This window comes from Amphiura filiformis, chromosome 19 (genome assembly GCF_039555335.1).
Source record: "Amphiura filiformis chromosome 19, Afil_fr2py, whole genome shotgun sequence".
NCBI classification, from domain to species: Eukaryota; Metazoa; Echinodermata; class Ophiuroidea; order Amphilepidida; family Amphiuridae; genus Amphiura; species Amphiura filiformis.
In genome coordinates, this window is record NC_092646.1 from 28,360,687 (window position 1) to 28,388,326 (window position 27,640).

A 27,640-nucleotide genomic window follows, 5' to 3' on the forward strand; every position below is an offset into this window, starting at 1 on the left:
GTTTATAACTAAACGTAATGCGTCTACAAGGGCATTACAAAGAGGTATTAATATTGAAATGTTCATATTTATAATTATTAAAAGTATAATTGAAATTAAGAATATTACTTCTAGAAACATATTATTTTTTAATTAATTTGTCGATCGAATTGAATTAACACCTTACTTCGGTTTTATGATTCTACCAGTAACAATGGCAACGCCAGAACAATAGAAATATTGATAATAGATATTCATCACCGATTATAATCATTATTTTATTCAGCTTTTAGTGGTTATATTATAACTATATTTTGGCATGAAAATTCACGTAGAAATAATTGGGGGAATTTCTTGTAAATTACGCAAAGATGCGACAACGTATAGTTTTTCCTAATCTTGGCAATCAACAGTAAAATTCACAAATCTAACGATATGTATAATTTAAAGTGTATGTAGCTCTGAGGAAAAGCCGTTTTTTTCATATGAAAATTTTGACCTTTCGTATTCACATTTTTTCCCAAAAAGACCTAAATTTTTTAAATTTTTAAAAAAAAAAGGATATCTTTAATACGAAAAGTCAAAATTTTCAATTGATCGTCGGCCTTTTCTCACAGCTACATAATAGATCTACATATCATTAGATTTATAAATTTTACTTCGAGGACTGTTAAATGTCAAAAATATCCATTTTTAATAACTTGCCATAAAATTTGTATCATATCGCGAATTTCATAAAATCAAAAACCGTTGCTATATCCGAGCCCTTGATCCTCTGAATAAAAATTGCGCATGCATCCAAACACTTTAACACATCCCATTTGAAATTCACACTCCCTGTGTGGGAGATTAAGGTCATGTCTCCCATAGGGGGTGTATGGATTTCAACTGGAATAGCCCAAATCGAGAAGTCACCTGATGAAGAAGATCGTGCTTCTCCATCAGAAAGCAAGCTCAAATATCACGCTGATCTAAAAAATCACTGGGCTATTCCAGTTGAAATCCATACAACCCCTCTGGAAGGTATGACCTTAATCATCTACATATGGGGTGTAGATTTCAAATGGAGTCATCCATTCAGGTAGCCCCATTTGAAATCCACCCTCCCTGTGTGGAAGATTAAGGTCATGTCTTCCACAGGGGGTGTATGGATTTCAACTGGAACAGCCCGTTGCCTGTGTATGATATTGGATAAGTGCGCAGGTGGGTTTAGCATTCTTTCAGATTTGCAATAGGATACTATATATACCATTTTAGAAGTAGATCATGATTTTTTTCCCTTCAAATATGATAGAATTAACTGCGTGTTTAAACAAAACTAAGTCAAACGTTTTATTGTGTCTTAAAATTAATACGCGGCACAATTTCGTAAAACTTATTCCGTATTCGAAATTTAAGGGACTAGGGCAAAACGCCAAGAAGAAAACGCAGCTGAATTGCACGGATAATTTCAGCAAAGAACCAAAAACGTAGCGTTGGTCGTAACAGTAAAACGCACGTAACAACGTTTGACTAATATTACTGGTCCTCATAATCTTCCTTACAAGGAAATGATGCTTCCTTAAAAGGAAACGATGCTACCTTAAAAGGAACCGATGCTTCCTTAAAAGGAAACGATGCTTCCTTAAAAGGAAACGATGCTTCCTTAAAAGGAAACGATGCTTCCTTAAAAGGAAACGATGCTTCCTTAAAAGGAAACGATGCTTCCTTAAAAGGAAACGATGCTTCCTTAAAAGGAAGCGATACTTCCTTAAAATGAGACATTGTTTTTAAAAGCAATTAAGGGCACACCTTGTACAATATATATAAAATATAATAATTTCAGACAACACACATATTTATATGACCTTTTTCAGCTCTACACTATTTTATTTCGTTGATCAGTTAGCTCAACATTTTCTCTATTTTTAAAAATTAATTATAAATACATAAACACATGTTTAATGAGATGTTTATTATATTGCACATAATCTTCCTACAGTGTTTAATGGGTCATTCCACTTGAAATCCACACCTCCTGTGGAAGACATAATCTTAATCTTCCACAGGAGTGTAGATCTCAAATGGTGCCCAATAACAAAATGATTATTATGATACTTAAGAAGTCAATTTGAAGTATTAACGTTAGCAAAAATACAATATGGATGGCTCTATTACGCAAAATAGTCATTCTATATAAGAATGTTCATGCATTATGTGGCCTGTTACAGTTGGGAGGTGGGACAATACTTGAGGCTGTATAATTATTGCTGCGGTGGGTGTGTTTCTTGCGGTCACTCTATGTAGAAACACAAGTAGAAACCCCTGCGTAGAAACACATCAGAATTTACTGAGGTGTTCAAGTTCTAGACATTAACAATTGTTGCTATGCTCGTTTTTTGATCGTAATTAAATATCTTTGTTATTTTGTTTGTTCTTGTGTTGTTCTTTTGTTGGTGTTATTGTTCTGAGAGACTTTGTATGTGTATGAATGATGTGATGTTAGGTATTGCGCAATGGGGTGATGGGTGTTGCGCAATGGGGTGATGAACGTGATGATGAGGATGGTGATGATGTGTGATAGTGGTGGTGGTTGCGGTAGTGGTGGTGGTGGTTGTTGTTGTTGTTGTTAATGTTGTTGTTGTTGTTGTTGTTGTTGTTGTGGTGGTGGTGGTGGTGGTGGTGGTGGTGGGGTGTAGTAGTAGTGGTGTTGATGATGATTTTGATGTTGATGGTGATGGTGAGTGTACTGATGATGTGAAATTGTGGCTGTGCTATTGATGCTGATGGTTTAGTGCTAAAAATGTCATGTGATGTCGGTGATGGTGCGAGGTACATGGTGTCTGATGGAACGTGTGATTGATTTGTAAGCAAGTGAGACCGAAATGCACCACAGTGATTTGCACGTTTATTTGTATTCGTGTGCAAGTTTGTTTCTTTGTTCGTTTGTAAACATGATATTTTTTTGTACCTAAGAGCTTATGGTTTATTAAAGAAAACATTTTAGATAGATCGGAGGTAGATGATAAACTAAGTGTCAGACAATTTTAGCAAGTGAAATCTATAATTCTGATTACAAAAAATAAGAAAATTTTCTGGTAGTTTTGTTTAATAACTAGCATTAAGCATATTATAGGGAGATATGTATGGAGTTATGATTCCCTATTAGTGACAATATAATAAGACACCCTTACATCTGGCAGGGAATCATTTAAATTTGGCTGAAATTTACCAGAAAACTGAACAATGTCATGAAGTAATGATCTAGTGGTGAGACATTGACGCAAACGTGATCTGTAGTTACCCAAAACTTCTATCCTCGTTTGTTATATTCTGTATAGCAGTACCTTTAGATATCAACAGAATTCTAATTTTAAAGAGTATTGGCAAATTGGAGTTCAAAGAGTGAAAAAGATATTATGTTTCCTGTGCTATTCTGTTGCAATACCTAAAAGAGATGGGTTGAAGCTAAAACTTGCTAGAAAGATACGATTGAAAGAAGTAATTGCTGTATCACTGAGACTAATAGTTGCTGTCTTTATGTGTTAATATTCTTCGCCTTCTTCATCTTCATCTTCTCCTTCTGTGGAATCCACGCCAACCTCTTCGTAGTCTTTCTCCAGAGCGGCGAGATCTTCACGGGCTTCTGCGAACTCACCTTCTTCCATACCTTCACCAACGTACCAATGAACGAAAGCACGCTTGGCGTACATCAGATCAAACTTGTGATCCAGACGAGCCCAGGCTTCAGCGATGGCAGTGGTGTTACTCAACATGCAGACGGCGCGCTGGACTTTAGCAAGATCACCACCAGGTACAACAGTTGGTGGTTGGTAATTGATTCCGACTTTGAAGCCAGTTGGACACCAGTCGACGAACTGGATGGAGCGCTTGGTCTTGATGGTTGCAATGGCGGCGTTGACGTCTTTTGGTACAACATCACCGCGGAAGAGCAGACAACATGCCATGTACTTGCCGTGACGAGGATCGCACTTGACCATCTGGTTAGCTGGTTCAAAGCAAGCGTTTGTGATCTCCGAAACGGTGAGCTGCTCATGGTATGCCTTCTCGGCAGATATGACTGGAGCGTAGGTTGCCAGAGGGAAATGGATACGTGGGTAGGGCACCAAGTTGGTCTGGAACTCAGTCAGGTCCACATTCAGTGCACCGTCAAATCTCAAAGAAGCGGTGATGGAAGACACGATCTGACTGATGAGCCGATTCAAGTTGGTATAACTTGGACGGTCAATGTCAAGATTACGACGACAGATGTCATAGATAGCTTCGTTGTCTACCATGAACGCGCAATCGGAATGTTCCAGCGTTGTGTGCGTTGTAAGAATGGAATTGTATGGTTCTACCACCGCGGTGGATACTTGAGGTGCGGGATACACGGCGAATTCTAGCTTGGATTTCTTGCCGTAGTCGACCGATAGACGTTCCATGAGGAGGGATGTGAACCCGGAACCAGTGCCGCCACCGAAGCTGTGGAACACCAGGAAGCCTTGTAAACCCGTGCATTGATCTGCCTGTATCACGAGAAAGCAAAACAAAATCATCTTTTAGCAACAGAATAATAGAAAGTTTCCATGGCATCTATCTAAAAATGTAAATGAGTGAAAAGTGATAAAATGTTCCTTCTAAAAGAAAAAAACCTGTCAAGCTTTCGTCAGGATTAATAGCTTTAACTCTTTCAGTACATGACTCCGACATTTTGGCAGTCAAAGAAGGAGATGTACTTCGGCTGCTATGCCATCGCGCCTTTACTTCTTCATACATTGCTAAAACATAATGAAACACTGATATCTGCTTCTATATCGCATATTGACGAATAACAACTATAACCCGCTCGCGCATGCACGCCACTGTAAATTGACTACAGAGGGCGACATATTTGTGCAATACTAACACGTGCTTGCCTTGGTCGCTCCCCGCGCTCGGCGAATCGCATAAGAAACTCCATGTGCTTATATAGGGCCGGTTCATAGTAATCTAATGAATCCGTTGATTCGTCTGTATGCGATGTTTACGATTATAAGCTTACCAGTTTTCTGATTCTATCGAGCACAGTATCAACTTGTTCCCTGCCGATAGTGTAGTGACCTCGTGCATAGTTGTTGGCGGCATCTTCTTTGCCGGTAATCAGCTGCTCAGGGTGGAAGAGTTGACGGTAGGTTCCGGTACGGACCTCATCTGAAAAAAAAATAGACGGAACTCATTGTTACAGGTGGTTGCAACATTTTGTTTTCATTTTTGTTGAAACGTGTCTATACATGAGGTGACCTCAATGTTAAAGGCAAGGGAGTGAAGGGACTGGTATATCGATATGCTTGAGTGAACCCCATGCAACCACTACACTGTTCAATTGCCTTATTGTGATGTGGCGGGAGTTTTAAAAACACGAGCCCTGAACAAAATTTGATGCGCGCGCATACTGCCAGGCAAAAAACAATGGAAATTGTGATGATGCGTGCGCATACTGCCAGACATTGACGTCAGAAGTCAATTCATCTATATTGATACCTGAATGCAATTATGGAGGTGCGGTTACTTCCATGGCACAATTAAGAGGAGATTTCATAAGAAAATAAGAAAAAACATTTTAAATAATAAGTTCTGGTACATATCCAATAGAAATAAAAGTCCTCACTAGATATATTTCAGTTCCTACCAGTAACCTTGTTCACTCTGCAATGACTGCAGTGTTTCTACATGTAGATGTCGGCAGTCCTTGGTGGCTGTAATGACATTGCCACATTGACGTGGCTGTGATGACATATAGAAATACTGCAGTCATTGCAGAGTGAACAGGGTTCCTGATAGGAACTGAAATATATCTAGCGAGTACTTTTATTTCTATTGGATCTGTACCAGAACTTATTTATTTAATTTGACTTTGAACGATCCTGATGAATCTCATCAGAAAAAACATTGTATCTTACCTGAACACACAATCTACTAAGACATAGGATAAATAATTGATTCAAGTCTTCCAGCATGTCTTATCTAACCAAGAAGAAGTATCTCAAACACTAGGATCCACAACATGCCCATCTATCAGGGCACAGGTCTTTAACCCCAATACATATGTACATTCATTGAATGACCTTTGAAAATTTGGGTACAAAAAGTCATACTCTGCAACTTGAGGTCAAATTTTGCACTATGAGTGTTTAATTGAGGTTATTGAACTATACCATTGGGATGAGGCCATTGTGGTCCAAACCTGGCTTAAGATGGCTGAAAGTGTTTTACACAATGAGACATCCTCTCTGCGATTTGGGACACGTCTTTCATAGAGACGTCGTCACTATCCAACTGAAACCGTGTCTCAGTGGTTATGCATATGACTTGCTTGAGATCAAAGTGTCTCTGGTTACACAGGATATGTCTTGGATTGTGTCTTCATGTAAGACATGTGTTTTTATATATTCCCTATTGTTAAAATCATGCACACATTATCATGATTATTACGAACACACAATTTGGTAGAGCGTAACACGATTTGATAAAACTGATGGGTAACAATCATTAAGGTACAGTTATTGCCAGTTGAAATCCATATCACCCCTGTTGAAGATTCTGGAAATATCGTCACAGGGGGAGTATGTTTTTCAAATGTAATTGGTCAGGGTTAATTATTTTGAAACCCATACTCCCCTGTATTGTGGCTTTACTTATATCTTCCACAACTGGAGTGAGTATTTCGAATGGAAGTTACCCAATTGTATATTCTATTCGATGAGACTCATACTCCCTTTGTGGAAGACTTTAGCTACATCTTTTACAGAGGTAGTAAGGATTTTAGATGGATTTTTGACTTACCGACAACAGTTGGTTCCAGATCAACAAAGACAGCACGAGGCACGTGCTTCCCTGAGCCAGTTTCACTGAAGAATGTATTGAAGGCATCGTCTCCCCCTCCCACGGTCTTATCACTAGGCATCTGACCATCAGGCTGGATACCATGCTCCAAACAGTACAACTCCCAGCATGCATTGCCAATCTGCACACCGGCTTGACCAACGTGGATAGAGATACATTCACGCTGTAATGAGATATAAATGGAGTTGATAGAGATTGTGGGATTGAAAATATCGTTCTCTGATTTGAAATGTTGATATGAAAGTGTTTCTAGTTATTATTTAGTACAACAATCAAAAACAGAAAACAAACAACATATTACATTATTATCACGTCATTGTCATTCAACTATAACATAAACGACAACAACAACAGCGGCAGCAACACCCGGGGGGGGGGGGGGCACTTCAATATGAAATGGATAGGTGTAGGGCTGGAACTTTCGCACTAAGGGCATTCGGTGAGAGCAAAATGTAAAAAATATGGGGTCATTGGGTGAGAGCATGATTTTTGGCATTCGGTGAGAGCAAAATGTAAAAAATATGGGGTCATTGGGTGAGAACATGACCTTTTTTTTAAATGGAATCTTTTGGTGAGAGCCGAAACAGCGCCACAAAAACCTCGAAAATTGAATTTCTAGTTCTAAATGGCTTCAAATTTCATTGTTTTTTCAAAAGAAGTAACAAAATCAGTGAAAAATGAAAGTTGCTGTTCAAATTGAACTTGTAAGGGTCTTTGGGTGACAGATCAAATGGAAAAATAGGGGTCTTCGGGTGACAGAGCATGTGTTCGTAAAAAAATATGGGGTCTTTGGGTGACAGCGATGCTGAAAATGAGGTCTTAACAGCCCTACATACGCGTCACCTCCAAAGTTGGAGTGCCCCCCCCGGGCAGCAACAGCGGTATAACAACCATCATCGTCATTACAATTATTGACACTGATAACAATGACAACATGAACTGTAACAACGACAACAAACTGTATAACAACAACATAATCAACGACAACAAAATATAACAAAATCAACTGACTATAGTTTTCAGAATAAATTCATGCAAACAGAAATTAACAGATGTTTTTGTTAGATAACTTTACAGTGAAAAGTATTATCGATGGGTATAGAACAATTTATTATGTAGCAAATTTTCTACACTCAAATTACTCAATGTTGTATAACTATTGAGTTCTATTTGCTCATTTTCTTGCCCAATTCCTATACTCAACATTGAGTCATTTTTATTTAGAGTGTATATAACCAAAAGGGTTCACATCTTTTCAACTTCAAGTACTAGTACCTTTCATCATATTCTTTTATAGGCTCGTAAAATTCTATAGAGTCTTATCCTATGGCGCTTCAGGAAATAGGTAATCATGTTAATCAGAAGTCACCCAGGTTCTGACTCGCATTATTATGTTCATGTGATATGTAGGAATATACCTGTCGACTACATTTTATATTCTGTTAAGAATCCGTCGTCTGTATTGTGCGCAAAGCAGCGTAATGTACTAGCATTGTCGCGAATTTTGGCTTAAGGGTTTAGGGTTAGAGTTTAGGGTAAGGGTTAGGGTTAGAGTTTAGGGTTAGCTATCCATTCATTCACCTGGGTGGAGAGGAGTAATCGAGATAAAGTGCCTTAACTCAAGGGCACAACACGATGGCGTCGCCGCGGCTATAGAACCTGCAACTTATTATGAGTCGGGCCCCGTTTCGCTCCGCTCGGCCACCGTGCTCCCATTATAGAATATCTACTTCCCAATTTAAAAAAAAAAGTAGTATATTATGTTTAATTGCTTTTTTATTTGGGAGAAGACTGTTTAAAACCATATACATCCCAAGTCAATATGCAGCGTTTTTCCTTTGCTTGGAGGGTAGACATACGTATATATTGTTACTTGAGTCTCTGCGTTTACCCTCTATTTAGCCTACCATGCGCTATAGAGTATAGTATTACTACTATTAAAAAATCATCTTAAAGCTATAGAAAAAGATGATCATGATCAAAATCTAGTGCCAATATATTTTCCAGAGACCTGTGACCCTTTGATGATTTCTATCATTATAAACGTCCCATATCATAATTATCAGATATGAAAGTGTAATCTGTATAGTGTATATAGCCTATGTCACATAAAGCATATCCCTGCATAAAGGGATCCAAAATGAGCGTTTATTGCGTTTCGACAGTATTTTTTGTGGGACATGAGAGCACCTCAGACCTATCGAATTGCATTCTGAATACGAAGCATGTCTTTCTGATATCAAATAATTTTCATTTTTTTAAATCACAATATAATACAAATTTTATGACAAATTATAAAAATTGATATTTTTCACATTTTTGATATATAACAGTCCTCGAAGTAAATTATATAAATCTAATGATATATTCTTAAAGTGTATGTAGCAGGAGGAAAAGCCGACGGTCAATTGAAAATTTTGACCTTTCATATTGAAGATATGGATTTTTTCCCAAAAGGCTTAATTTTTTTGGTGTTTGGGAAAAAAATCCATATCTTCAATACGAAAGGTCAAAATTTGCAATTGATCGTCGGCTTTTCATCCCACCTACATACACTTTAAGTATAAATCATCAGATTTATAAAGTTTACTTCAAGTACTGTTAAATATCAAAAATATCAATTTTAATGATTTGCCATAAAATGTGTATCAAATTGCGAATTTCAAAAAATCAAAATTATTTGATATCAGAATGGCATTCTTCGTATTCAGAATGCAATTCGATATGTCTGAGGTGCTCTAATGTCCCAAAATAAATACTGTCCAAACGTTCATACCCCAGCCCTAAAGGGACCCTTAATCTTTCCATGACTTTTTCATTCTTCCGGTGAAATGAATTAAGGAGATTAATAATCATGATTTCGAGGGTTGAGAGCCAGAAAGCCTTAACTCACAAATTATTCCTTTGGGAGTTAAGGCTTTCTGGTTCTGAATCCTCGATTTGACCTGATGACTGTGAGTTGAAACTTAGAGGAATTAAAATGAAAATTTAAAATAACCACGGAAGAAAATTGCACGAGGAAAATATATATTTTTTGAATATATACAGACCCTCTGGAATATATATATATGTGTGTTTTAAGAAGAAATATTATTATCGTTGACAATTTTTTGTCAAATTCCCATTTATACACTTATATGTTAAAATGATGTAAATTTAATGCTATATTGTACTGAGGTGTATAACTACAGTAATCACATCTAAATCATTAATTTATTAAATTCCTTTCACATATAAATAGCGGACATGATTTAGAATATTATGTTTATGATATTATGGGAAGAAACGTTGCACACATCGTAGCCTTATTTTCAACGAAAATTACGTAAAAATGATTTAATCGTGAGTCCAATTATTATTCTTGAACCAGTTTTCTGTTTTTCTGTTCTTGAACGAAATGAAATGTATATCAAAATCATATTTCGTAAAGGCACACTCTTTCTAGGGTCTGTGAGCACAACACATACGTGCATGCATTTTAACATGGGCTCGTCAAATATCAAACATAATTTATGCCCGACGTAAAACGTCCCTCGATCGCAAAACACCCTTTCAGGTATATAACATACCTCACATGCATACCCGAATAAGTGTACACCTGTCGATTATGCTACACTTAGTAATCTATCTCTAACATCAGATTATCAGACACGTACCTGAGAAGATGACATTCCACCACCTCGAAACATTTTCGCTATGGGTTTAAAGAAATGAGCTGAATTTCATATAAATTTGTAGCTAAGATAAATTTATTCACACCCGTATAATGCCGGTGAAATAAGTCGATTGCATGGCGCAGTCCTTGCAAGGGCTTAACATGCACCAACATGGGTCTGCTGAACGGGAAATGCAGAATTTCCCCCTAATATTTTAACCCATGACGCGCGTGTATTGAATTGAAATATTAACATCAAAACAACCTAATGTTTAGCTTCCCTATCTATGTAATGTACATGAAAAATTCTATTCAATCAAGTCCAATAATGCCTAGTTGTGATTCAGTGGTTCTATAAAGTTAAGCTTTAACATGTTTAAAGATGTCAAGAATTCACCATAAATTTGCATTGCAAAATATATGGGCACACAAAATACAATTTATTGGCAAACTGCCCCACGTGCATGATGGGTAAGGGGATATTGAGGGACAAAACGGGGTCTGTTAAAGAGATAAAAGGTCTGGGGTAGAGATTGTAGGGTAATTCATAATTTTTAATTTCCAGTTAGGAAGCAAGAGACGTCCCGTGGGAATTGAAGTTTCTTAAGTCACGCAAAGATATACTATTTGAAAATGTCATTCTAAGTTAACAAATAAGAGTATTTCACAATAGTGTGGTTTTCAAGGAAAAGCAATTTCTCTTATGCACATAAAATATTCTAAATCAAATTTATATTTAAATTTTCTCTTATGCACATAAAATATTCTAAATCAAATTTATATGCAAACACACATCTTTTAAAATATAATTCAGGAGTATTTGTGCAAATTGTAATATTAAATCATGCATGAAAGACAATTACATTTGAGACATTGATGTCACTATGAAGTATGAGCACAAAATAGTATCAATCTAGTGACACAGTTCAATCAACTCCGTTCAGCAAGCATAACTTAAAATTTGACCTCTAGTTGCGGAATATGAGTATTTGTTCCTAACATATTCAAAGGTCATTCTATGAATGTACAAACATTGAGGTCAATGAACTGCGACGTGATATATGCGCTTGTTTAAGATCCTAAAGGTGGTTACGGTAATGAACTACGCTCCGAGTTTAAGAAAATTCAGGAAATGTTCGAAGTTTGCAGAACATTCAACAAATCTAATCGGATTTTAGAATATCTGCAAAATAAAATTGAACGTTTGAAAATAAGGTAAAACAAAATTAACCTTAGGTTAGAATAATAATTTTAAAATAGACTTCAACACTACTACTTGTTTATTTCGCTTACCAGGAACCTTTTGAGGAACGTCCTCGTATTATATCGCGAATTTCAAAAAATTAAAATCATCAGGACATTCCTCGTATTCAGAATGCATGTTGATGTGTCTATTGTGCTCTCAGGCCCCTCAAAAAATACTGTGCAAAGGTGGGTGCCCGACACTTTAACACGTTCTTTAAAATTGTCTCTGTCTAAGCTTAGAAGCGGCAACGTCGTGTCTGAGGTGCATTAATTTATTTGAGGCACGGAACTGAACTTGTAACTGTAACTATATGAGGAGGTTTGGTTAAGTTTAAAGAAACTGTTATTTTCACGAGTACTTGCCACATATATTAGAGCTAGCATCTTAACACATTTTTGTAGATTTAGATTTTTAAACTTATCAACATATTTCATTTAATTGTATTACGTTCCACAAAGTCTTTAAAAGGAATCCAACTTGTATCATCATCTACGGTATACCATCTTTCTCAATATTTTTCTCTATCAATACGCTGATATTTTTCGGTACAATTAAATAACCTTACCATGTAAAGCATTCGGCCTGAAATAGGTTTCGTGTGAATAAGCACAAAAGTGTTATTGACATTAAACATAATTATAATATCTTGTATTTTATTCTGCAATGCTGTTTTTTCCGAATCACATCAGGCGCAAATTATTTATACTCGTCATCAAAGTGATACTCATTATGGACCACTATGGCCTCATCCCAATGGCGTAGTTCAATAACCTCAATTAAACAATCATAGTGAAAAATTTGACCTCAAGTTGCGGAGTATGAGTTTTTGTACCCAAATTTTCAAAGGTCATTCAATGAATGTACAATGTATTGGGGTTAAAGAACTGTGCTCTGAAAGATGAGCATGTTGTGGATCCTACACTGCAAATTTTCCCGAACACATGACGCTTCTCAGACGCGTCCGGGGTGTTCATAATTGTCTCTTTAGAACACTAGCGTTTTTGGAAATATGATAAGCCTAGCACATTAGTGTTCTTTTAGTATAATGTAGAACACACAGTATTGATCAGACGTGTCACAAGTGTTCTGAATGATTATATTGAATACTGGTGTTCAAAAATGGAACGCATGAGGTAATGATACCGATGTGGATGAGCAGATAGAGGCGTTGGAGAGCTGCGACGTGTCAGCGAGAAATACACGGTGCTCCTTTGAAAGAGGGATATAATTGACTACAACAACAATGGCGATACAACGTGGAAACGCTATTCCAAACTGTCTTTTTCAAGAAGGATTTAGGGAAGAATGAAATTCTGGGCAACTTTGGGAGTCCGTATATCTGTTGACAGCGATGAACAAGCATCGGAGAGACACAAGAGGGCGAGATGGCCGAGCGGTTATAGGCGTTGCGCCGCTCAGCCGGGAGATACGATCGGCGAGGGTTCGAGCATTGGGCTTGCCTTAGGTGAAAACTCTCGGATTTCATCGGAATTCTTCTGAACACCGCCACACACCGACACCGCCTGGCTAATAATTATTTGGTGCAGAAGGACACTAAAATGAATACACGGGATCGATACACGTGAATTGCTATGCACGATTTTGATATCAGACGAAAATCTTCTGATACCGGGTTAGAAAATGATGAATATCTCCCGTCATGATTTTTTCTCAAGAAACCAGATTTGGTCTCATAAACTTGGAAATACGTGTTGAACAGATATGATAGTCGCTAGAATGCGCTTTGAAAATTGGCCGTGCGCTTTGAACTCAAAATTTGACCATTTTATATTGCGTTGGTCCTGTTATGGACTACAGCGTGCAGCGTGTAGTACAGCTGCACTCACTGTAGGCAGTATAAAAGTCGATGACCATTGATGACCTCAATGGGGTATACAAGCTTAATCACGCACAACCAAGATCGATTACCCGGCTATTGTGAGTAGCCTTAGTTATGTCCCTCGACTAATTATTAGTTTAAAAGAGCTTTAAAGGTTTTAACCAAATGGCTAATCGTGGCTGTGGATTTAACCTACCATGGCGATTCCTGCCATGAAGATATAGGGTTGAAGACACTGTGCGCCATTATCTTGTTTATACTACCATGCGTTTGTTTATTGTCGAGTAATGAGATTTTGAAAATGTATAAGTAAAGGTTGAACACCAGCATTCTGAAAATCAATGTTTGAACACGTGTAATGTGTTAAAAAACCGTTACATTTCTTTAATGTGTCCGAGGTGTTCATAGATAGCCTAGTAATTTTGGATTAGAACACGTTACACTAGTGTTCTGAGGTAATAACACCTGTGTTCTCTACATTAACACTAGTGTTCTCTAAATAAGTTGAACACGTGTCATGTGTTAAAAAACCGTTACATTAATGAACGCGTTCCATGTGTTCTGACCAATTTGCAGTGTAGTGACTGGACCATCTTCCTTTAAAGAATAAGATTGATTCTTTATTATTATGTAGGTATATGCGCAGAGAAATGGCAAAGGATGTTTTATCTTTAAATAACGGTAGCCAGACACAGTGTGACGAAAGTTGAAGGCCCTTGTGAATTAAGCTTTTCTTTGCATTTTAAATTAATGGCTGAGGTCCCGTGTCACACCTTTGAGTTTAGGTAACACCAAGGCACTAAGCAGGGGATTCCTTCATGAATTTTGAAATGAAAGGCGAATGAACTACAGGAGCTTCTTGAACTTCATTCTCAGATGATGTGCGCCTCGATTTTTTGTGAAGTTAGCCTACTATATTTAGGGGTTTCCCATAAACACTTTTCAAAGCACTAAATTGCACACAGAGAGAAATTTTTGCACAACGTTATTTGTTATAGAACCTCGCAATAATTAGGTAAAATTTACCTCAGAACTATGTGATATTTTCTAAATTATGTAAAATTTTACGTATTTTAATAAATATTACATAGTTCTGAGGTAAACTTAATCATTATGAGGTTCCATACTTACATACGTTATGTAAAAAAAATCTGTGTGCAGAAACACAAATGTTGGTTAATTCCAAAATACAAATGTCCGATTCCAAGATTTGGTGTTTTAATTCCTACACACAAGCCATTCAATTTCCTTAGCATTTAAACCTGTTTAGAAACTTGGTGCAATTTAGTGTTTAGAAAAGTCTAAACACTGTTTTTACATAGAATTTAATATCTCTACTCCGGATTACGTCATTTTCCCCAGACAAATACCAAATTATTATTGGTTTAGTTTTTTTTTTGTCTCGGAGTGAAGAGCAATTATTTTATTCCCCAATTTAGAGGTTTGCTTTTTATTTTTGATCACTTATCGTATTTTGCTATAACAAATAAAGAGGAACTAGATTTGGTTGTTATTTTCAGCAACAAATTCGGCAATTGGGCTCATTATATCGCGAGGAGAATTTTTTTCTTTATGAAGTCACATTGTGTCTCTAATACATGCTATACAGGCTTTTCAAAAGGATTATGCTCCGTCCGTATTTTGATTTTTTTAAGTGTCCCCATCTTCTATTCCAAACGCACCGCTTAACATTTCCAGATTTTTAAATATAAATTATTAAGTAGGGCCTATATGAAGTCTTGTCATTATGGATCGAATGGTGTATTTTGGAGATGTAGGATTTTAAAAAAAAGCAGTACAATCGTTTTGATAACGCCTGTAGCTGCTTGTATATTGAACCATGAAACTAAATCTGGAAGGTTTTTTTTTTTTAATTTTCACTTTCGACCCAGACCATGCAGAGAAAGCGGGAAGGTGAGACGGAGTGATTGCGACAAACAGACAGAGCAAAGGGACATGAGAAAAGTTGCTATTAAAAGAAGAATGTATGAAGAAGCATCAACATTATACGATTCCCTTATCTGTTCCTCCCTGACATAATCAGGTAGTATGAATGTATACTATAAATATCTAAAACAAACTCGGTCTGTAACACTAGCAAAGCGAAGACACTCTATATGGTATATGAGGCCTACCATACAAAAAGAACCTGGCAATGCCTCTAGAAGTTGAATTACGGTATACCGTATATTATTGTCTCGACTCGAACGGCGTGAAAGATTGAGGGTGAGAGAGGGGTTTGGGTGGTTGAGAGGGATGGGGGGGGGGCGATAGAGATCGAGCTACAGAGAAGGTGCGTATCTTTTGGCACACAAGCTTTTATGTCATATCTATTGTAGTTTTACCACTTTCCGCACTACCCTTGTTAAAGATTACACAGCTAACTACTCACTTAGAAAAAGGGTTCTAAGTAGAACCTAAAAGGCTTTCCTGTATGTAGAACCTTAAATAGTTCTACAAAAACTAACAAGGTTCTGCAAAGGCCAGAAAGAACCATTCTATACATGAAAAAGGTTAATGTAAAGGCCAGAAAGAACCATTTTGGGGTTCTTGTAATTTTATAGAACCAACCCTTGTCCTCTAGACCTATAGAAAGATTTTTTTCCTAAAGTATATGGGCCCACTGTATGGTAATGCCATTCGAACATGTAAAAAGGGAACTGTATTTAAAATAGACACAGAGTTCATGAAATTGATCCACAACAAGAGGAATTAAGCCAGAGGAAGATGCCATTGCTAGCTAATACCTTAATAGGGTCTATTAACACTCTACTTCATATTTTAAATATATAATGTCAGTGTATAGAACGATCGTTGCATTAAAAGCAGACATGATTAAATTTAAGAAATAATATTTGGGCACTCTGTATTCATGGTATTTCGAATCAGTTTTAAAAATATAATAGACATTTCTCATGCAAGTTTACCAATTATTCAAGTTTACCAAAATATTGTATTTTGTTTTATTTCAATCGAGGAAACTATATGCTTTATTTGTTGATTAACGTAAAGTTACATTTTACATTCTAACTTTTTTCAAACCTGATTTGTTGGCATAATTATTTTGTAATGATTACACATGTTCCAACTTACACCCAATTAATTGGTTTCAGCCAAACTTTCATGTTGGTTTTTTGGACTACAGAGTACGTTTGATGGCTTTAAAGTCCCCATAACAACCACAGTTAAGCAGCTAAGATATAGTGAGTTATCTTTCTTTTAACCTCATTAAAATAACATAATATTTGGCAAAGAATAACCAAATTAAAAGTTGACCGAAATCGTATACTGTATGCATCTACCCTTTGGAAGCAAATTATTACATATCGACTGTTATTTCAGATTTAACCCTCTTACCTATTGCAAATTCATATATTTTACATAATGCTTGTTATATTACAATACATAATATAAACTGAGCTCAAAAAAGAAACTTATATTTTTTACAACTTGTGAATCACAAGGTCATATCTTAAATACTGTCAATCAAAATGAACCAAAATTACACACAGGATTACCTTAATACTCTACTCAAAACACATGTCAGTAACCAAGCAGTTGTCCAACTGACACAACAGCAAAATGCACTGTCATAGGACAGCTTCCTGGACTTCCTTCACTTTCACAGCCCAACATTTGGCACCCAGGACAAAAAATCTGTGAGAATGCACACAAGATCCTTGCACAGATGATAAAACGGTGCTGCTTTCTGCTTTTCATACACTTTTTTCATGAAACAGGGCTGGGCTGTGAATGTGGTCCAGGAAGCTGTCCCATGTCAGTGCATTTTGCTGTTGTGTCAGTTGGATAACTGCTTGGTTACTGACATGTGTTAAGAGTAGAGTATTGAAGTAAATCTGTGTGTAATTTTGGTTCAATTTGATGGACAGGATTTCAAGATATGACCTTGTGAAAAATTATAAGTTTCTTTTTGAGCTCAGTTTATATGGGCTTTTGGGTTGGGGTCACAATTTCTTCTTTGCTATAGTTTGAAAACCCAGTGAACTTCTATTATTTTTACTTCTCATCGTCGTCCAATTTGAACCAAATAATTAATGTAGAGTTACATAGCTGAAACCACTTTGTCGCTCGATGCCACAAAAGGCGCAAATTATTAATTAGTACTGTTAACTTTAAAATCGTTTAACACAACCGTTACAAATTATTAATGCCTTTATCGTTTATCACTCTTTATGATACCACTCTTATTTGTAGCAGCAGAGTAGAGCTGATTGATCTTTTGAAGCGCATCAAAGAGGCCAGCGAAGAAAAACACCTTCTCCTGAACACAAAGAAGACAAAAATAATGGTTGTAGACAGAGAGCGCGGGAAAAGTGATGAGTTTGTGATAGATGGACAGCAGATTGAGGAGGTGAAGCAATTTGAATATCTGGGTTCAATGATTAACAACAGTGGTGACAGCACAACTGAAATTAAGAGAAGACTGGCTATTGCAAGGACAACTGTGCAGGGCATGTCAAGCATATGGAAAAGCAGAGGCCTATCCATTGACCTCAAGGTACGCCTATACTTCGTGCAACTGTGTTTTCCATTGCCACTTATGGATGCGAGTCTTGGGCTATGACCAAGAATGATAGGAAAAGAGTAGATGCTTTTGAGATGTGGTGTTACAGGAGGCTTCTACGAGTGACATGGAAAGACAGGAGAACAAATTCCTGGATCCTCGACAAGATTGGTACAAGTCTAACCATCAGAAGCGGCATAATGGAGAGAAAGCTGAAGTACTTTGGCCATATTGTCAGGAAACATGGAGGTGTAGAAAAACAGATTTTGCAAGGGGCTATGGAAGGCAAACGAGGAAGAGGACGTCCACCAACATCTTGGACTAATGACGTGAAGCTGGTTTCTAACCAGGGAATGCAAGGTGCAACGCACTTGGCATCAGATCGAGTGAGATGGCGTACTCTTGTGAAGACCACAGCAGCGCTACACAGCGCCACCTGACACAGAGAGAGAGAGATCGTTTATCATAACAGGGCAAGCAATTCATCTTTATAACAGCACACGTACTCCGTCTTTAAGACGAGCGTGATTGCAGGAGTTACATTTCTAGTTTTAGCCATTTAACTAAAAACCTGTATTGACATATTATATTAAATGAGTAAAGTAAGCCAATAATCGCATAATATTTCCTTAGGTCATGCAGTTTTTGACAATAGGTATCAAAACCAAAGTTTTGGGTGTTTTTCCCCTCCCGAGAACGCACATGAGGAGGAAATGACACCCCTATAGTTTGACCAGCTCTAATCAGCGGGCCTTATAACATCGCGGATCAATATCAATGTCTTTTATTTGGAGAATATGTCTTGTGACATGGCCAGAAGTATCACAAATTATTAATTGAAGTCTTATACTGCAGATCAACTATATATATCACTCTTAACGTGGGTCTACTTTTCGGCGTAGTGGTAAAAGCCTAATAATTCCCGCCGATTACGAACTAATAGTATTAAACATTGTGATCTCCTTTATGCATCTTGTCTGTCTGCTTTATTTGTCTCAATATTTAAGTGCAAACACCGCTAGCTCATGCTCGCTCCCCTAGCTTAAGTTATTATTATATAACATTAGGTCATACAGGTTGGTCAATTCTCGCTATTCACAATAAGGGCGCCGCCAGCGGTTTGCGATGTAATCGTGATGTATCATGGGAAAAGGTCGACATCCAAGTCCGCGCAATACGAATATTACCATGCTATTACATAGGAACACGTGACAATATTTTTTAGTTTGTCAAAATAAAGGTGTTACACGCGAATCGATACTCAATAATACTTAATAATGTGATTTGAAATGTGCACAATTAATTTTTTCTCTATCGATTTGCGTGTAATACCGTTATATTGACAAACTAAAAAATATTGTCACGTGTTCCTATGTAATAGCATGGTAATATTCGTATTGCGCGGACTTGATGTCGACCTTTTCCCATGATACATCACGATTTTCCCATGATACATCACGATTACATCGCAAACCGCTGGCGGCGCCCTTATTGCGAATAGCGAGAATTAAAATTATTTTGTTTTCTATCATGTCCTTAAGGGATCTAAAATGAGCGTTTATTGCGTTTCGACAGTATTTTTGTGGGACATAGAGCACCTCGGACCTATCGAATTGCATTCTGAATACGAAGCATGTCTTTCTGATATCAAATAATTTTCATTTTTGAAAATCACAAAATAATACAAATTTTATGACAAATTATAAAAATTTGATATTTTTCAAATTTTTGATATATAACAGTCCTCGAAGTAAATTATATAAATCTAATGATATATTCTTAAAGTGTATGTAGCAGGGAGGAAAAGCCGACAGTCAATTGAAAATTTTGACCTTTCATATTGAAGATATGGATTTTTTCCCAAAAAGACCTAATTTTGTTTGGTGTTTTGGGAAAAAATCCATATCTTCAATACGAAAGGTCAAAATTTTCAATTGATCGTCGGCTTTTCATCCCACCTACATACACTTTAAGTATAAATCATCAGATTTATAAAGTTTACTTCAAATACTGTTAAATATCAAAAATATCAATTTTAATGATTTGCCATAAAATGTGTATTAAATTGCGAATTTCAAAAATCAAAATTATTTGATATCAGAATGACATTCTTCGTATTCAGAATGCAATTGATATGTCTGATGTGCTCTGATGTCCCAAAATAAATACTGTCCAAACGTTCATACCCCAGCCCTTAACTTCATAAATTATGAATTAGTCTCATGCACGTTACGCAAAGGGTTACGTTCCTAGTGGGTAGCATGCAATCAGTTCGAATGAGAGGGGTGTAGAGATCTCAGCTCATGGACATTGGGCTATTGCAGTTGAAATCCATACACCCCAGTAACCTTAATCTTATACACACAGGGAGTGTGAATATCGAATGGGGTTACCTGAATGGGTAAATCTACACCCCCTGTGTGGGAGATTAAGGTTATGTCTTACAGGGTGTATGGATTTCAACTGGAATGACCCATTGCAGGTTGAAACCAGCTCTAGTTGATAGTTTAATACCCTCTCTCTGAAATGGAACAGGTGGACACAACTAAATTATGAATAGATATTAATAGTCGTGCCGATTAAGGTTTTTTTCTATTTTCTATTATTACTTATTTTAGAGAATCTAGGGTTTTATGATTCTAAACAATATATATTTTGTGATAGACTGAAAACCGGCAAGTATATCGTTTTGAATATCGCAAAAAACAACTCTTCTTTGCAATATTATACTCTCAGGTAAACTTGAAAAAGAATCAAGTGCTGGAGTGTATGCTCTTGAAAATAATACAAAACTTATATTTACAATTATTGTTAATGTAGATCGTCAAGATTTATCCGCAATATTATTTCATCGGGGATGTGGAAAGTGATTTCTCCTTATTGGAGCAAAGTTTTTCTATTTGCTTTTTCTCCATCTCCTCTTTTCTCCCACATAGCATCATTTCCTCGATTTTGATAGTCATTTAAGGAGCTACCCCGCTTTCTGCATGTCTGTTATTTCACCATCGTGAACTAGGCCTATGTACTTTACATCGTATTTGATATAAGAATTCTTTTCGCACTTGTTATGTATTAATTTTCCATATTAGTCAATTTGTGAGATTCGCCTATATTGTAAAAATCAAGTTCGAAGATCTAAATCCAGGAACCATTCAAATAAAGCATATATATATCTGTAGGCCTACTCATTTGTTTAAAGGGGCATTTCGTGATCTACAACCTCGTCTCCCACTTTTCTATTAAAAAACAGTTGAGATTTTTATACCACTGGAAACCTCTGGTAACATAATGTTTATGTACCAAAACATTCTTCCAGATTTACTCGTTTAGCAAAAATATCGTCAAATTTATATTGCGTTCTGGTTAACCAGAAAGAAATTGCAACACAGTGGTCCATGGAGCAGTGTATAATACACATACTCATGTATAACTCGCAAACGCAAAATCGGAATCAACTGAAATTTTGGGAATAAGCTTTTTTCATGGGTATCTATTAAATCATAAATCATGTCATAAAAAGACGATGCTATAGGATCACAAAGTACTCCTTTAAATGTAAATAATGAAAATACGAAGTTTTCATCATTTTAGTAAATTCTGTATGTTTTAGTAGCCGATTGTGGTCGATGGCTAATTGTCTCAACTCTCAAGATCATCTTTATATTTGAGAGTTAAAGAACCTGCCCTGCACAGTAAAGGACTGTATCTGATACGCAATTTAAATACAAATACGGCATTTTAGCTTGGGAGAGCAGCCTCTGTCGCATGTATATGATATGACAAGATAGTCCGCGTTTGCCCGCAAGGTGTAAACGGCAGATGCCTGATAAAACTGGGACAAAATATTAATCCCAGTCTGGCTTCCATGTTACACAAATAATAATATTGCGTCGACTAAATATAACGATAGGGAATTTGAAGCAAGCTATTATGCTCAATTTTACAGATGTATGTACTGTAAGAAAATTCCGTAAATTTACAGAGTTTCACAACTTTCACATGCAGTGTAAATATTTATTAGTTTTAAGGATCCCGTGTTCCGCTAACGCTATTCTCATATATGCGACCACCCATTACATGCACCCAGCCAACATATCCCTACCCAACACCCCTCCCCCAATAATACGTTTAATATTTCGGATTCCCTGCAAAATGTTTGGAAACTATTTGCCTGTAAATAAATAAATAAATAAATAAATAAATAAATAAATAAATAAATAAATAAATAAATAAATAAATAAATAAATAAATAAATAAATAAATAAATAAATAAATAAATAAATAAATAAATAAATAAATAAATAAATAAATAAATAAATAAATAAATAAGTAAATAAATAAATACATTAAAAAAATTACTAAATATATAAATAAATAAATAAATAAATAAATAAATAAATAAATAAATAAATAAATAAATAAATAAATAAATAAATAAATAAATAAATAAATAATAAATAAATAAATAAATAAATAAATAAATAAATAAATAAATAAATAAATAAATAAATAAATAAATAAAATAAATATTTTTGAGGTTCGTGTAGCTACAATTTCTGGAACCATGTAAGTGGGTGGGATCATGAGAAGGGAAGGAAATTTGAATATTCGTTTATGGAATTCTGTAAAAATACAAAATATTACACTGCAAAACGAATCGGCAATTATTGCCTGTAAATATGTTACAGTGTATGCATGAACATGTTTATATACAAATAACCATTAGCCCATATACATGATGTTCAGATATTGCCGAATTTGCCGCAGAGTATTTGCGTTTGAATGAAATATCTAGATCTTTAAACATGGGATTTTATATGTTACGCTATATACCATGGGTAGTAATTTAATTTAAAAAAATATGTTTTATAGCTTCTGAAATTTACATTTTATGCTTCTACACAATAATCTTGATATGTACATGTAAAAACATAATAAATGATAACATGAATAACATATATACATGTATGTAACGTTTGAACAGAACACAACAACACAACACAACAAGCTACAACACATTTGACCAATGGTATGATTACAAAATTCGAAAGCTATCCAATAATATAGTTCTTCATTTAAAAGGGCATTTCGTGATCCACAGCATCATCCCCCCACTTTTCTAAAAAAAAGTTGAGATTTTTATATCACTGGAAACCTCTGGTTACATAATGTTTAAGTACAAAAAATTTCTTGCAGATTAATTCGTTTTGCAAAGATATCGTGAAATTTGAATTTCGTTCTGGTATACCAGAACGAAATTACAACACATTGTCTATGGAGCAGTGTAATACACATAATCATGCATAACTCGCAAACGCAAAATCGGAATCAACTGAAATTTTGGGAATAAGTTTTTTTCGTGGATATGTACTGAAAAATGTCATAAAAAGAGGATGCTAGGATCACGAAATACTCCTTTAAATACACAGTTGATTACTGAAATGGAATATTCGTATTTTGTTATTATTGGATAGGACCTATGTGCTATATCAATTCAATTTATCAGCTTATTATCAAGGAAGGGAACGTTCATTATCAAACTGTTTAATGCTCTTTGTGCTCTTGCGTCCATGTTTTGAGATATTTTCTCAAAATATCCAGAGCTATCTCAAGAACCACTGAACCAATACTAGTCTTGTTTGTACTCATTTCAATGCAATTTTCATGTTGATTCCAAATATGGTCATGAACATTTATAATTCTGAATGTTTTAATTTTTTTTTTTAACTTGTCATCTGCAGTCGACATCCGCGTGGATAGGGTTAATGAAAGAAAGTGACACCAGACCAAAGCAAAATATTTTCTGATGTTATGTTTAGATATATTATTTAATATTTTCTTAACTATAAGGGTTCATCTGCTGCAATCATAATTATCCTCAATCCATTCCAAAGTAATAATTTCACATACTTAAAACAAAAACAGTAAATTGAATTTATTCTACCGTAGTGTAAGTCATAATTATAAGCAATTTTCTACTCAAGTGGCTCAAGGCATTTTTAATTAGCTCTGTTTCATCAGGCGTGTATATTCTGATCACGTAACCCTGATTTACTATTAAGACAACGCCAGAGATATATAAAGAGGTTAACATCTTGGACAAGTAGTCTAGATTACCCACCACTCAAAAATAAAGATAGTATTATGATGAAAAGAACACGTCCATCTAAAACGGGGCCTATTATATAATGGGCTATTCCACTTAAAATCCACACTACCCCTGTGGAAGATTTTGTCTAACTTCCACTTAAAATAGTCACTCCAATTGTGGAAGATATAGCTAAAGCCGTAATACAGGGGGAGTATGGGTTTCAAAAAGATTAACCCTTACCAATTACATTTGAAAAACATACTCCCTCTGTGGAAGATATTTCCAAAATCTTCCACAGGGGTAGTGTGGATTTCAACTGGAATAGCCCAATGTAATATCAATTTCAAGTACACCCTTAGAAAAAGGTTCGCCTTGAACCTTTTTTGTCCTGTATACGGAACCTTCTCCCAACATGGTTCTAGAACAAACCATTTTCCCTATAAAATGGTTCTAATAGGAACCAAAATAGAAGATAGAACTGCCAAAAACATTCTATGGGTTTAAGAAACCTTTTTAGGTTCTGTAGAGAAACCTTTAAAATGGTTCGTTGACAAAAAGCGCAGTGATTTATAGTGCGCTATGCACAGGCACATCGCCTAGACCATGTAGACGTTTATCCACAAGCCTCAGCACACTTTACAGGTTTTTACAGCTTTAAAGGTTCTATATAGAACCAAAAAGGTTCTTAAACCCATGAAAATGGTTCTTTATAGAACAAATCTGATAGAACCTTTTTGGTTCCTTTTAGGCAAATATTGAATCAATCTGCGCACAGAGTTAAGGGCAGTATTTGCTTGTGATTAACAAACCAAATACTATGTTCTTACTAGTACTTTGGAATGAGAATTGTATAGAGACGTTAGCAAAATGGGCTATTCCATTTAAAATCCACACTACCCCTGTGGAAGATTTTGGGAATATATTCCGCAGAGGGACATGAATTTCAATGGAATGAACACATTTTGGCAGCTCCATTAGAATTTCATACACATTCTGAGAAAGATTCAACCTGAATCTTCCACTGAGGGAGGCTGAGTTTCAAATGGAGCTGCCTATAATGTGTTCATTCCATTTGAAATTCATACTCCCCCTGTGGCAGATATTTCCAAAATCTTCCACAGGGGTAGTGTGGATTGTAAACGGAATAGCCCAATTAACAACCCAGATACTGTTTTTTTTACTTTGGAGTGAGAATAGAATATTGTATAGAGAAAATGTAATAATAATAGTGATGATCCATTTGCTCTTGGCAGAGTTGAAGAATATTTTTGTTCGATTTTGTGTTTGATAGGTTACCTTGGGCAAAAGAGCGGATCCATTAAAATGCATGGTTTCCAAAAAGTCGAAATATTGGTCATATAGGCCTATTTTGTAGCATTGTAAAATTCTCTTATAAATCAATAATTATATAGGGTATTGGTACACTCTTAGAGAGAGAAAAAGGATTCTACATAAAAGACAGCTCAAGCGAAAATGGAAAATGGTTCTAGGAAATTGAAAATAGGAACTCCAAAATATCTGAAATGGCTCTTTCTGGCCTTTGCACAACCTTTTTAGTTATTTGTAGAACTATTTAAGGTTCCACATACAGGATAGCCGAAGAACCTTTAGGTTCTACTTGGAACCCATTTCTAAGAATGGGCCTTAAGAGTGTATCTTGTACAATTAAAAACTCACTTTTTAAACTTTTGAAATCATTTGAAACGATTTTGTTTTCTTTAAAAAAATCTCCGCAGTGTTTTTTTTAAGGAACGGTCCAATCAGTGTAAAAGTTAACCATTATTTAAGTGTTCCTTAATATTAATAGCTGTCAATGTGAACTATGACTTTCATCACGATCAGTGTGGTTATATACTTGCGCTACAGGATATTTAGATTATTATATCTTCAAATTCAATTTCCGACAAATAAGTACAAAATAAGATGTGCATGGTTTGAAGCTTGATTCGTTAATAAATTCGTTTATAAGTTATAGCTTCTAAGTAAAAACGAAATATCTGGTTTGTTTAATTGCTATCACATACTGCCCTTTACTCCAAGAGCAGACTGGTTCAAAATAGTTGCCTCGCAGACAAAAACCACAGTAATCTGCTATGTTATTCACTTGAAGATATTATAGTTTACTTTATGAGTAACCCATCTCACGAGTAAGAAAGCAGTATCACTTTGGTAATTTGTTCATAGATACGTTTTTTGTACGTGGGAGAACAGAACTTGCGGTGATTTTCTGTTCCAAACGACTGTATCCTACGCCGACTGAATTCGCCGAAGTGATGATGCAACAGGATTAACTACCATAGCAATAGGTTTAAACAATTTTTGAATATATCGCACTGCACTTGTACGTTCACGTGGTAGGCCCTACCTCTGCATTGAACCTTAGATGTTAAAGAACAGAGATGAAGACCTGGATTGTAATTTTATAGAATATTCATATCAATTTTGATCAATCGCACCTGTAAGATTAGTATCTTTGAAAAGAGCAGTACTATGATTACATACATACACAGGTGATGAGTGCAACCTGTTTGAAGCACAGGGCGATATATTAAAAAAACTAAACCTATTGCTATGGTAGTTAATCCTGTTACATCATCACTTCTACGGCGAATAGTTTAACATAAGCCTACTGGTTGCTTCAAAATCGTTTATATCGCCGATTCCCCGGCATAATATGATTTTGAAATTGGTTAATTTGTTTTCAAACCTGATTTTTTTGGCATACTTATCTGTAATATTTACTCACTTCACCTATTATAGGCTATATGGAATCAGAAAATTTTGTTGTATTTGTAAGATCGACATAGCAATATTAGTATCGTATTCAGACATTGAGTCTCCCCTAGAACTCCACGTTGAACGACCAAATCAGCCGGTGTGATTTCTTTTATTTTACCTTGTTTATTTTGACTTCAAACCTTTCCTGGCGGTTATTACAACAAATATTATCTTAACATTTTAGCAAAGAATAACAAAATTAAAATTGGACAAAAATCGTACATTACGCCTTTAACAAAGTGTGCAATGAACACTATACTAAAACCGTTACAATTTATGCATTATAACGAAATAATGTGTAAGATACCACTTTTATTACCAATTAGAAAATACAAGTTGTTTAAAATGCTGAAAATAATTTTATACCGTGCATAATCCTAAACAACATTCCTTTGCATTATACTATACAAAAACATACAAAATGTAATAGACATGGTACCACTCACCATTTTGATGATGAACAAGAACTAGAAGCACACGATGCAGACTAATATAAAATGGAACAAAACTACTAAATTACTTGTAGTTTAAAATTTTTAGATGATGTTGTAAAATTTTGTAGCTAAGACCGGTCTCATCCACCATATGATGTTAGGGCAAGACTGCGCTATAGCTTAGTGTCGAGTTTTACATGAGAACGGCGGCTTGGTGGTTAAATTTGT

General features: G+C 35.7%; 1 protein-coding gene across 2 annotated transcripts; it reads right to left on the reverse strand.

Moving 5' to 3' along the window:
* Window positions 1–1,816: 1,816 nt before the first annotated feature.
* Window positions 1,817–27,618, reverse strand: LOC140141138 (tubulin alpha chain-like). Of its 2 annotated transcripts, none has more exons than XM_072162936.1 (4): window positions 27,425–27,618; window positions 6,784–7,006; window positions 5,003–5,151; window positions 1,817–4,487 (listed from the first exon to the last, which is right to left on the reverse strand). In XM_072162936.1, the coding sequence occupies exons 1-4, from the start codon at window positions 27,425–27,427 to the stop codon at window positions 3,504–3,506; spliced, it is 1,359 nt and encodes a 452-aa protein (XP_072019037.1). In that variant the 5' UTR covers window positions 27,428–27,618; the 3' UTR covers window positions 1,817–3,503. The 2 variants fall into 2 exon arrangements, with proteins under 2 accessions (XP_072019037.1, XP_072019036.1); XM_072162935.1 differs by lacking the exon at window positions 27,425–27,618 and adding an exon at window positions 10,500–10,673.
* Window positions 27,619–27,640: the final 22 nt, after the last annotated feature.